At 42.6% G+C, this 13,591-nt stretch overlaps 1 protein-coding gene across 8 annotated transcripts in view; it reads right to left on the bottom strand.

Moving 5' to 3' along the window:
• Positions 1 to 13,591, bottom strand: part of SBF2 (SET binding factor 2) — a 290,016-nt gene that overhangs the window by 24,733 nt on the left and 251,692 nt on the right. For 5 of the 8 annotated variants that reach the window (XR_013228318.1, XM_077321787.1, XM_077321785.1 and 2 more), the window contains 5 exons: positions 7,507 to 7,569; positions 5,723 to 5,910; positions 4,716 to 4,892; positions 3,489 to 3,590; positions 2,475 to 2,660 (listed from right to left, as the gene is read on the bottom strand). Coding sequence is in view for 7 of the 8 variants with exons in the window: in XM_077321787.1 (XP_077177902.1) it covers positions 2,475 to 2,660; positions 3,489 to 3,590; positions 4,716 to 4,892; positions 5,723 to 5,910; positions 7,507 to 7,569 (716 nt within the window). In the remaining variant the exon portion in view is untranslated. The remainder of the gene's footprint in view (positions 1 to 2,474; positions 2,661 to 3,488; positions 3,591 to 4,715; positions 4,893 to 5,722; positions 5,911 to 7,506; positions 7,570 to 13,591) is intronic. The other 3 variants (XM_077321786.1, XM_077321784.1, XM_077321783.1) reach the window with 2 other exon arrangements.

The raw sequence follows: 13,591 nt of genomic DNA on the forward strand, positions 1-13,591 counted from the left end.
CAACTGAGACCAAGTCCCCCAAAATAAAAAAGCACTGAAAACAGAGTTTCACATTTTTCCTTTAAGAACTGATTCCTGCAGTCATGAACAACATATGTAACATAATTTCCTATTGAAATTAGTGAGATGTGCTAATGTTTCACTGATTTCTTTATGCACATCTAAAATTCTCTGGGTTGAACTGTATCTCTGAGCATAATCTATACAGCAGTCATAGTTGATTTAATGCTAAGATTTAATGTAAACTACAGCCTTCTTCCCAACATACTAAAGCTAATGAATAAAGACAGGGGAGCTTCCTGGTATGATGTCATCACATTTCCCCAGCTTTGCCTTCCCTAGAAACAATTACAAGATTTACCAGATGTTGCTGTTGTGAAAGAATGATCACTTTAATAATTCAGCTGACACCTGGGGATGCTGGCACAAACAATGGCTTTTTGAAAGATGATGCAGTTCTAATTTAAGAATTGCTGCTTCATAAGTTCTTTCTAGTTGAAACAAGGATAAATATCTTCTAGCAGCTTTCTTGTTTTACCATTGTCAGCAATGGCAATGTTTAAACTACCACTTATTTCTCCTGATTAGATTATATTATATTCATTTATTTATTTACTTCATTTATAGCCAACCATTTTTGCTGAGAATAAAGGCAGATTACAAAATCTGAAAAACATCCAACAGCATGATATTTCCAATAAACAATGAAACTGGACTAAGATTACAGAACTAGGAAACAGTTCAAAGAAATGAACAACAGCCTGTCTAAGCCATGTATACCATAATGTAGCAAATGGATTGCAAAGTAGAAGATAATACAATCAAAGTATATATAATAAACACTGCAATACATTCCAGTCCTATTCCCTTATAAAGTTTAATTCAGAGTTCACCAGGCAGGTGGAGATGGGGGCTCCACTCCCGGAATTTAAGAATAGTGCAAGTTAAACCACATCTACAAGGTCAGATATACAAACTGTTATAAGATATGAAACTGAATGAGAACAGGTCAAGACATGTATGATTAAATGGATGCAGAATATTGGAACTGATGTCACACTGGAAACATGGGAACGTATTTAGGTCAAAGTGCCTAAACTAACACATAGTCAGATATTAAGAGAAAACTGGTACAAGATATTTTATAGGTGCGATGTAACACCTAAAGTAATCGCAAAGATGTCTAAGGGATATAATAATATGTATTGGAAATGTCATGAAAAAGTGGGCTCTTTCTTCCACATATGGTGGAGATGTGGGAAAGTGAACAGATTTTGGGTAAAAGTACATGATGTTTTAGATGTTTTAATATTAAGTTTCCTATGAAAGCTGAATACATGTTGTTAGGTTTGTGTCCAGATTCACTTCCTTCTCATGCTAGAAACTCTTGTTTTCATGCCACAACGGTGGCAATATTAGTTTTGGCTAAGAATTGGAAATCTAAAGTATATCCAACCATTGATTTATGGTTGGATATACTTGCTGACTTAGTGAAAATAGTGAAACATCTATAGTCAACAAAACACCAATGGAAGAATCCCAGAAGCTCCAGCAGTGGAGCTTCTATCTGGAATATCTCACTAAACGAAGCCTGGAGCAAAAGCAGAGACTGGGGGGGGGGGGGTTGAGGGATGGGGATCTATTGTAACTAAAATCCATTTTTTCTCTTTCTGTATATTCTTATAAAATAAAAAGAATTAAAAAATATACTGCAATAAATTCCAATCTGATTCCCTTATAAAGTGTTAGTTGACTTTACAGACAGACCAATGCAGAATTCATTACAATAGTCTACCCCAAGGTTATAGCAGCAGGGATCTACATGGCCTGAACAATGAACTCAGAGTAGGATACCAATGGCTGGACTAAATGAAAATGGAAGGATGCATTTTTTTTTTGCAACTACATTAACTTTCTGCTGGATCTAGTAGGTTCTTAAGTAAGTCAACACGTTTCAGTTGGAAACACCATTAGATATGGGAAGCACCATGTCCTTGAAGATGCTGGTCTTCCAAACTGGGATCACTTCCAGCTTGTCAGCATTCATGTTTAACAAGTTCATTCTTAGCCATTTAACTACAGCTGTCAGGCAATGGCTAAGACCTCTACAGCATCATTAGAATATATGAATAAAAAAACCACAGAGCTGGGTGATATGGTTGTATTGATGACAACCGACTCCAAAGACATGAATGCTTTCTCCTAAAGACTTAACATAGAGATTAAAAAGCATACAAAGTTCTTGTATGCTTAGCTTATCCAGCTGCCCCTATTTGTGTTCAACAATATCCCTTTGTTGCATTCTCTTGCATGCATAGGCTACTTCAGGGAAGAAGAAAAGAGAATAAGAAACAGAGTTTGTGTAGACTGGCAACATAAAACATATTTCAATTTTTCCAACTTCACCCTTTGCCCTGGAAAACTGACAATTTTGCATCAGTGTAATATCATAAATATCTCTTTCTCATATTTACCTGGTGCACACAGTCCAAGAACTGCAAAAAAACAGGAGCAAATCCACTCCCCTGACAATTGAGGGTCAAGTTACTGCGCTGGCTGAACTTGTGACCAAAGGAGAGCCATTCTTTTTCCACTACCATTCTGAAACCCTCAAGTGTTCGATAGAATGGATCGCTGAGCAACTGCACAAGAGATACCACCTAGGGCAAAAAATGAAGCTCATTTGTTAAGATCAGATATACAGTACTTCAGACATTTCAGTATACTTCAGTATACTTTTTTGGGGGGGGGGGTTTAGTGGGGTTAGTTAGTGCTCGCCTGTTGCCTAACGTTGACAACGTTAATAGTGTGGATTAGTTTTAATGGTTTTAAGTATGGATTTTATTGCAATTTTTATCTTGTAAACCGCCGTGAGCCTAAAGGAACAGCGGTATAAAAGTTTAATAAATAAATAAAAAATATATATATTATCATGGGATTTAACAGTTGGAAAGCCAGTACAATTTCTATCAGCTTTTCTGGTAGTGTAAAAGTGGGGCAACTCATGCATTTCCCCTCTTCACTACAGCTCCGTCCTACTTGGCTTTTGTACATGCTGGTTCCACAGTCCCTGGCACAGCCTTTTCAGGGGTCCCCCCTCTTGCACCACTTTATTTCCTAATATGCTACACAGGCAAGGAGACTTGTACACCCATTTGCCTTCAACACAAAAAAACCATATATTAAAAAAATACCAGCAAATTCCTGAGATGAAACTTAGGTTTTCCTAAATAGTATGCTGAAAACTCAGTTTAATCTGACTGGTACATGGCCAGCATAAGATTACTACAGGTCTACTTAGGTTATGATAGATTATTTAAAAATTCGAGCAGGTTACAGCCCAGACATCTGCTCCATTCTGTTGTAGAAAGATTGCTTGTGGAGTTCCAAAACATGTTCAAACCTAGAGTAAATACATATTGTCAATCAAAATGCAATGTTTTCCTTTGGTGGCCATTACAACACTCAAGTCAATAACAACAGCCCACCTGTGTTGTGATATCCCAGCCATCTTCCAGACAAATCAAAACTGAAGAGCCATTCTCAAGCAGCTCTGATATAACCAGCCCTAACTGCAGTATCCTATGAAGCTATAAGAAAAAAAAGGCGACTTGTTAGTAAAATGCAAGATAACCCTGCTGATTATTATTAATTATTATTAACTTGACTTTTATTCTGCCACTCCCAGACAACTGGTGGTGATATAATGATTAACAGATCAAACTACTCTAATACACAAAGAACCACAGCCCATTAAATAACATTAACAAAAAGCTTGTTAAAGGGTATTGGACAAAGTTCCATTAATTAGATCACATCCCTCAGTCATTTTGCCGGAATTTGAAGGTTATGTCTTTTCACAGAAAATAATGGCCCTTTTAAATTTAAAGGGCTTATGGACTGCTAAACATTTACAGGAGGACATTCCTTTCTCCCCAGAATTTCAGGAGTGTTTGAGGTCATATCAGATATCCCTGGACTCATCCTAAACTACTAATTTCAGGTTTAATTTTGGTTCAGGTACACTGGAAGGCACACCCCTATTAAGTGGTCACTTTCTCAGTATTTGCATCTTTAACTATTCAAGTCTAAGAGATTTGATAGCATGAAAACACCGATGACTAACATACTGTGACCGTCTCTATAGTAGTACACGATGCTATAATCTAGTATAATTAAAATGACAGATTCTCAGAGCACTTGTACTGCAGGAAACTGATTTAAAAAATTTAAATGCAAGAAATGTATTCCTGAAATACTCTTAAAAGAATTCTACTATACAAGATATATTTTATTTCAGTGGCACGTGTGTTAAAATACTAAACTATATACACGATTATGGTAAGAGCTTTAACAAATGATATACCTAGCTACAATAATATACTCAGCCACACTATTCATCTTTCATTATTAAATGTTGTAAATTTAAATTGGTTTAAATCTAGGGATAGATAATGTAAACTGACTGTTAAAGATATAAAATATTATAGTCACAAGTACTACATTTTCAAAACTTATTTAATATGAGAGGGGTCAGCACATGACATCATTGCCAAGACCACACTGAAAGAATTCTGCATGCATAAGAACACAGCAGATTTCATTACAGACAGCTATGGATCAAGTGGAAACATTGTGCTGGACAGAAATAGCACTTTGTTTTGTCAACAGATGTCACACAGATATTTATGACTCCCCACTCCCCATCATATTACCTGTGGGAACCACTCTGATTCTCCAAGCGCTTTAAGGAATGTTATTTCAGAATCTGCAGGAATATTGCTAGGGACACAAGCACTCATGAGCTTTTTAAAACTAGCTTTTACTTGTCGGATGTCACTGAACTCAACTGGAACAAATTCACAGTTTAAGGCAAAATCAAGTTTGAAGCCCTGTGGACAAAATATATTTACCTGTGTTATTCATTCTGAACAAAATCTATATTTTAAAGGGTTTTTGTTTTTGCTGAACAGCTGCCCTGTCCTCCCTTAAGATTTTTAATTTTTTCCAGCGTCTTCTCACAGAACAATAAAAACAAGGTACAGAAAGTATATATGGATCTAGAGTATTCAGGGTACATATATACAATATGCATATTAACTCTTGAATACTTTTTCTCTGTGATGTTTCTTTTATTGGCACCATTCAAATGTCAGTTTTCCCCACTGCTTTCCCCAAAGTTTTCCCCACTGCTTCCATGTGGGGCTGTTGAGGAGCACCATGGGCCCCTGGACAAAGATTCCATCTGCGCCCCCCCCCCCCCGTATGACCCTAATCCCAAACAAATATTCTAAAAAAACAATTTTTTTGGCAGGCTATAAGCATACATCTATCTGGCAGGCATAACTCATCAGAAAATAAAACTAGGAAAGTCAAAATTGGTCACCAGCTTCATGATAATAATGGGAATTCCAGAGCCCCAAATGAAAGGAACTGGGATATCTTAACCCAGGTTATCTCCAGAACCCCTTGCTATTTGCAATGGAAATGAAGACTGATCTGGAAAACCTGGGTTCAAATCCACACTCAAACCATGAAAGCTTGCTAGGTAATCTTGGGCCCTAAACAATCTGGAACTTATATATGGAACTGTCTTTTCCATTACAGCCCCAAAGGTCATTAAGATGATTGGACCAAAACCTGCTGAGGATTCCTGGCTCAAAGGAGGTGAAACAAGCAACCATGCAACCCTCCCAAATCAATTTTAGGAAAGCAGACATACCCTTAGTTGAGATTTTTCTCCAAATATGTAGAGAGAAGCTTGGCGCTTCAGAAACTGGTTTTGAAAATATGCACTATTGCTGGTATAGGAAGGTGAACCATCTTTCCCAGCTAGTCTTGCACCCACATCAAGGAATGGCATCTGAGTGCTGATAAACCGACTGCTAGAACGAAGACTTGCCCACATACCTTCATAAAGATTAAAAACATAATCCAGTCTTTTAATAGAATTGTATTATTTTGTAAGTCTCCATTAAAACATGCATATATTGCTTGAAAATAAAATACTTGCATGTTGTTTACAATTTTTAATGAATATGCACCAAAATTCACTCATTTGAAGGCAAAATGATTCTGATCTGAAGTGATTCATAACTAAGGTTTACTAAGTTGTACAACTGAGAAAATGTCTAAAGTAACCACTTCATATTCAATGTTTTATTCATTTTTTTTTATTTTAGTTCATTTATTGATTTCCTTTCCATTAAGCAGAGCTCAAATAGTAATGTAAACTGCCCTGTCAACATTACATGTATAAAATTCATAACACCACAGCTCTATATCTGCTTTCTTATCAGTACAGCTGTGAGGTTTGTAAGGCTGAGAGAGCTCTGACAGAACTGTGACTGGCCCAACATCTCCCAACTGACTGCATGAAGAGGAGGCAAACCCAGTTCTCCATATTAAAGTCCAGCACTCTTAACCACTTCACCAAGCTGGCTCTCACGTGAGATGTTCATTACTAAAAATAATCCATGTAAGCTTTCTTAGCCATATGATAAACACTGGCTAGTTGATTTTCTGTGAGTATACTATATTCAGATACTGAATGTGTATTAAAATAGCACAAAATTTTATTCAGTGTTAATGCTGTAGCAAATGAAACAGCAATATAGCAGTCTGAAGCGCAGACAATTCACTTGCTTTAGATGTGAGTGCACAGGTCAGAACCAACAAATACGATTTGTCAGGAAGTTACTAATGCAACATTTAAGATAGTCTGCCTCTGAAATAAAGCAAGGAATATGTATCATCTCACCTCAGAACTTCTCTGTGATAAAATTAGATTTGTTTCCAATAAAAGCTTTTAAAAATTTACTACCCAAGACTCAGAACTTGTCTTCATTATAAACTACAGAAAGTTCCACAAATAGGTTTTCCCTCCCACAGACTTTTCTGTTGTTGCTATTAACAAAGAACTTATAGCGTGCAGCACATAAAAAGCAACATATACTGGAAATTTACAAGCATATGCAGACTACAACACTTACCAGTGATGGGTTACAGTGATTAAAGGCCAAATTGATAACTACTCACCACTCCATCCATTCACCACTCTATGGTGTTTACTGTCACCCACCCTTACTAACCTGATAGTGAAATTATGCAAGAACAGTGGTGGGAGATCTCTGTCTAAACAGTAACTTCTCCCAGCATAGGAAGGAGGCAACTGTGAGGTCAGATATTTCCCCTTCTATTAAAACTTCAGTAGTTTGTACCATGTTTCTTGTACTGTTTGCTCCAGTCTTGCACCAGCAATGATATCTGTAGGAATGTGAACTTATTTAGTTATAATAATTATTTTAGTCTTTGGGTATTGAGTAATAAGGCCTGGAGAGTATGATATTCTTTGTACTTGCAATGATTAATGGATAGTTCTGATCTAGAAATCATTCCACATTATACTGTGGCAAAGTTTTTACATGGAAAAAAGGAATAGTGTACCTAACCAAATACGGAAATGCTAGAATGTATTATTGGTGCAAAAAAAAAAAAATACGATACCTTGATAGACTCTTCCTGATTTGGGATGAGAGTGAGTGAAACATTTATCTCTGTACCCAAGCACTGGCAGATAGCAGTAAGAACAGGAGGAAAGGGAGGAGCAATGGAATGCACATTGCAATAAGACAGTCACAGCAAATTGAACAGGAGAGAAGAAAAAGATTAAGGGTAAATTTCTATTCAAATAGCATTTAAATAAATATAACTTTTAATAATATGTGACTTAACAAGTAGTTTTAAGGAAGAACATCAATGTACAAATCAAGCCATAGGAATTTCAAGAAAAAAGGAAAGCTACATTATTTACCAAACACGATCATGTCCGTGGGCACTAGTTAATGGCAGACATGCAAAGAAGCCAAAAATGATGTGCCACTGTATTATACCAAATGAAAAAACTCATCCATTGTGGAAATTTAAAAAAAAATGTAACATATATTTTCATTTTTAAAAATTTAGCAATATATGCCTATTATTGATTTTGATAAGCAGAAGCATAAAATTAATTTGAAAGTCTATATACACTTATCTGCATATCTAAAGCACCATGCAAAGCACATGTCATTTACCAAGAAGTTATTATCATGCATGATTTTGTTTCTGGGCAGACCTGTCTGGCAGCATTCATGCATTGTGTTTGGGTTGATAACCTAGCCTCATATGCACAACATTTGGTATAATGGAGATGTTGTTTTAATAGAAAATCACAGCAATGACTCCTGCTATTTTTAAAAAAAGAGTCCACATTTTTCTCACAAATATTTCAAGTAAATTGAGAAAAGCAGGGGATTATTCCTGTGAAAGTATTCTATTGCACTAACATTGCCACTTGGAGGAAAGCTGGATGCCAAATACTGCTTCATGTACCTGATTTAAGTCTCAATACCATATGTGAGCCAAATAAAAAGGGGTTTTGAAACAGAAGCTTCTACTTCGAGAAATATGCTGGACCACCTGCAAAATGAAACTATTTGGTCACATTAGTGATATGTGCCCTCTCCCTCTTTTCCCCTCCTTCCCCCTCCCCCTAAGATGGTTTTAGGGTTGTCCTAAATTGGGACGAGTTTTACTGCCAGTTTTTGACATTTTGCTGGTTTTTATGTAAGAGATCTTTTATTATTTTATGGGGTTTTATCGGGGTTTTAACAGATGTTGCAACCCACCGTGAGCCTTTGGGGAGTGGCATGGAATAAATAAATAAATGAATGAATGAATGAATGAATGAATGAGTAAACAAATAATGGAATCTATCACAGTGCAATTAACACTTGGGAAATGTAGTTTTGTAGAAAAACAGTGGGGTTTAGATTAGAGACATAATATTTAAATAGTAAATAGAGTGTTTGCTAAAGAAACTAGACCCACAAGGAGATTCTATGTACAGAGGTTTAAGGTAAAGTTTAGGATGAATAAAAACCTGATCTCCAAATGCTCTATGAATCCCTCCCTGCTCCTATCTAACCGTCCAAGGATGTAGCCATCCGTGCTCAGATGCTGAATGTTGCTGACGTCATGTGGAGGGGCAGGAATTTAATGACTACATAAGGTAAGTATCTTTAACCGCTCCGGAGCGGATTAAATAAAAGGGTAAGGGCTCCTGGGGAGGAGTTAGGGCGGGACCTGTCTGGGATAAAAACTCGGAGAGGCCCAATTGATTTCCCTCATTTCCCGCCAATGGACCATCACCCTTACCTGCGGAGAGGGAGTCCACGAAAGGAGCAGGGCTGCCACTGCTCTTTCCCACCAGCCCTGCTCCTTCCCACCAGGGCTGCCACCTGCTCCTTCCCTCCTTCCCCTCCCAGTGCACCGCCCCTTTGTGGCCCGTCCCGCCCGCTACCAAACACGGCCATGAACAGGCAGCACAACCTGCCTGGCCACCATCACAAACCTGGACTAAACCATGCATGTGCGGAGGTCCGTGCATGGTTGCATGGTTGATGTCTGCCCCTGCCCCTGCCCCTGCCCCGCGGCTCCAACACGCATGCACCAAGTCTGGTGCATGCCTGGCCCCATCCCCGTTGCCCAGTCAACCCCCACCCTGCGCTGGCCAAAAGCGCTCACCCTTGTACCACACCTCCCGGGGAGCGCCGAGCGGCCTCGCCGCCTCGCCGCCATGGCTCAATGGTCAACAGAGGCATGGGGGGGGGAGCCAGTGGTGCTGGCCCCAGGGGACCCAGCGCAAGACACGGGAACCGGTCCCACCCTGAGTGGGTGTTAAGCGCTGAGTGGCACTTAAACCATGAGACATGCTCCTCCTCCAAGACCTTACCAGAAATATTAAGTAGAACAGATATAATATTCAAAAGAGAAAGGAATAATTATCCACAGTCAACATAAATACTTTAAACATCAGAGAACTGGAATATAGGAAATTGGAAACAGTGATATTATGATAAGGTTCCAAAGTAGATTCTAAAATCTGTTCTGCATATATCACAAAGGAGGCCCACTAAGAAGAGGGGTGGGGACACACACACACAAAATTCCTGGGACCCAAGTCAGCTAGAGGGTGCCTGAAGCCAGGATCATGCAACATTCAGAATTCATCTCTATTAATTTTTCTTCTAATTCAATTCTGCACTGTAGTCACTTTGGCATAGGGAAGGCAGCACAGTAAATAGCAGTAGCTTTTCCTTCTGACTGCCTTTCTGCACAAGGAGACAAACACCTGTATACAATTAGAAACAGAGAGAGAAAAATGTTGACAGATCATGAAAGGATGAATAAAATGAAGAGGAGAGGACTCTGAAAAACAGAAAGAGAAATTAAGAAAAGAGGAAAAGTAGTTTTATTTTTTACAGCCCTCCCTGGCCCCGGAACACCTAGCCACAGTGATCCATGCGACAGTCAACTCTAGACTGGACTTCTGTAACTCGCTCTACACAGGCCTGCCCTTAGCCTTGACCCAGAAACTATAACAGGTCCAAAATGCAGCTGCCAGGATCCTCACAGCAACACCGTGGAGGTCCCACATCCGACCCATTCTCCATCAACCGCAGTGGTTGCCAGTTGGGCCCAGTGTACCTGAGGTACCGCATCCCTGCCTATGCCCCCAAAAGAGCTCTGCACTTCACCGCTACCAACTGGCTAATGGTCCCTGTCCTTGAAGAAGTCCGCCTGGCCTCAACCAGGGCCAGAGCATTCTCTGTTCTGGCTCCCACCTGGTAGAATGAGCTCCCGGAGGGAGCTTAAACAGTTCCGCAGGTCTGGCAAAAAGGAGCTCTTCTGCCAGACATTTGGTTGAGACCAGGCATAACCAACAGCGACTGAAGGGCCCCTGCTCCCCCCTCCCTCCCAGAACTCCACGAGAGCACTCTGGACCTGTTTGTACTGTTTCCCTGTTGCATTGCTTATCTTTAACCCTCCCCCCGCTCCGGAGGAGCGGGAGGAATAAAGGAGTAAGGGCAAGTGGGGAGGAGTTAGGGCGGGCCCTGTCCGGGATAAAAATTCGGAGGGCCCAATCAGGAGCCGCAAAGCGGCTCCTGATTGGGCCCTCCAAGTGTCACTCGAGGGCCAAGCAGCCAATGGGGAGCCGCGCAAAGCGCGGCTCCCCATTGGCTGGTTAGCCCAGCCTCACCTGGGCCTGCCGGGGAGTTGCCGCTCAGAGGAAGAAGCCTTCCCCAGCGGTAAGTCCTCTGGCCGGCTTCCCATCGCCCAGGGAGCCTTCTGCCGTGCCCTGGGGTAGGCTCGCCTGCCCTTGGGCCTACCAGAAGGCCACAAAGCCCACTCCCGAAGTCCCGAGCCTTCTGCCAGGCCCTGGGACAGCCGAGCCTGCCCCTGGGCCCGGCAGTAGGCCGCAAAGCCTGCCGCCCCCGTCCCGAGCCTTCTGCCGGGCCCTGGGACAGCCGAGCCTGCCCCTGGGCCCGGCAGTAGGCCGCAAAGCCTGCCGCCCCCGTCCCGAGCCTTCTGCCGGGCCCTGGGGCAGCCGAGCCTGCCCCTGGGCCCGGCAGTAGGCCGCAAAGCCTGCCGCCCCCGTCCCGAGCCTTCTGCCGGGCCCTGGGACAGCCGAGCCTGCCCCTGGGCCCGGCAGTAGGCCGCAAAGCCTGCCGCCCCCGTCCCGAGCCTTCTGCCGGGCCCTGGGGCAGCCGAGCCTGCCCCTGGGCCCGGCAGTAGGCCGCAAAGCCTGCCGCCCCCGTCCCGAGCCTTCTGCCGGGCCCTGGGGCAGCCGAGCCTGCCCCTGGGCCCGGCAGAAGGTCCCAATGCCACCTACCTTACTCTGTTCCTCCCTTTCTCCCAGCATTCCCTTCCTCCTTCCCTTCCTCCCAGCATTCCCTTTCTCCTTTCCTTCCTCCCAGCATTCATTTTGTTTTTCCCTTTCTCCCTTCTTCCCTCTCCTCCATCTGCCTCTTCCTGGCTACCTGTTTCTCTCCCTCTTCTTCTGTCTCTATCTTCCTCCCTTTCTTTCTGTCTTTCTGTCTCTCTTTCTCCTTTTCCTCCTTCCTTCACCCCATCCCTCCACCCATCCATCATCCTAGGGCCCGCTGTATTTTGCCCACAGCGGGCTTAATATCTAGTAATATTATATTGTTATATTGTTATATTCTTACAGCCATTAGTTATTAATATTATTGTATGGTTATTAATATAGATTGTTTCATGTAGTGTTCTTATGTTCTATGTAAACTGCCCTGAGAAATGATGATGATGATGATGATGATGATGATGATGATGATGATGATGATGATGATAAGGTAAAAAGCCCGCTGCACATGTAAATGCAACGGGTGCTAGCGGGGAGGTGTTTGGGGGGGAACGCAGCAGGTGCGTGGGAAATCTGGCTCCTGGCCCCTTACTGTGTCTGCTGCCTCGGTGCTGGCCCTGCTGTCGCCGACAGTGCTTCCTTGCCGCCATGCCTGCCACCTCACTGCCACCTCCTAGCTGCGTCTGTCGCCTCCCCACTGCTTTCTTGCCTGCCGCCTCCTCCTCGCTGCTGCCGCTGCTGCCACCAGCTAGGTGCAGCAGCAGGCTGGTTAGGCCTCAGCAGCTGGTGGGGAGTGTGTGGCATCTTGCAGCTGGGCGAGGCTTCCAGAGGCATAAGGGCTGGTGCATGGCTCTGGAGCCATGCATAATGCTGCCAGCTGGGGCAAGAGCAAGGCAGCTGGGTGGTGTGGCATGCAGTGGCCGAACCTGTAGCCCTGGTGGAGGCTGGGGCAACCTCTCCAGAGCTGGTTGGGCTGCCATGGCCACTGGCAGCTGCGGTGGGTCGGCGGCTAAGGCAGGGCAGCAGAGGAGTGCTGTCCTTGGTGGCCAGGCAGCTTCTGCCGCGAGGCTGGCTGAACATCTCGTGGCTGGCTCCTGGAGGCTCCGTGTGGACTGACACTGGATGCGTCCTGGACAGCACTCCGCCCACATGGGCTTTTCCGAAATATTAGAGGGAACAATGGTAAGGAAATACCACCCTCCTCTGAGGCTCAGGTTGGTTTAGTGGAACAGGGGTGTGAAACAAGCAACTAAATATGCAACTGCTCTCCCAGTTCAGCTGGAGCACCCTCCCTACTTTCTATAGCATATCTCAAGTCGGAAATATTTCATAGAATCATAGAATCATAGAATCATAAGAGTTGGAAGGGGCCATACAGGCCATCTAGTCCAACCCCCTGCTCAACGCAGGATCAGCCCAAAGCATCCTAAATTTCATGACCTATGATTTATTATTTTCATGACCTATGATTTATTACATTTTCAAAACATAATTATCCTTCATTTCTAAACACCATAGTTATAGAGCTTTGAGCAATATGAGTTAGTTATAGAGCAACATGAACCATGTGAAGTAAGTTCATATTAAAACTGCTCCTTCACTTATTACTTAGTAATCCAATAATCACCATCCTTCATTAACAGTCGGACCATTTCTGTGTGGAGGCGTTAAACTCACTCTGCCTCCTACTTGCAAATGCACAATTGGAAGCCCTGCATTTTCAAGCTTCTTGATGGGAGACACCCTCACCCTCGCGTTTTCCTGATGCCTCATTGCGGCTTTTTGACTCCCAACAAGGCAGCAAGAGAAAAAAAGCGAACTTTTCTCTCTGCTCCTTGGTTTGTCAGTTACCACAAACTACCAATCCCAGCACAGCAGTTGTTT

The sequence above is a fragment of the Paroedura picta genome, chromosome 2 (assembly GCF_049243985.1).
Source record: "Paroedura picta isolate Pp20150507F chromosome 2, Ppicta_v3.0, whole genome shotgun sequence".
Classification (NCBI taxonomy): domain Eukaryota; kingdom Metazoa; phylum Chordata; class Lepidosauria; order Squamata; family Gekkonidae; genus Paroedura; species Paroedura picta.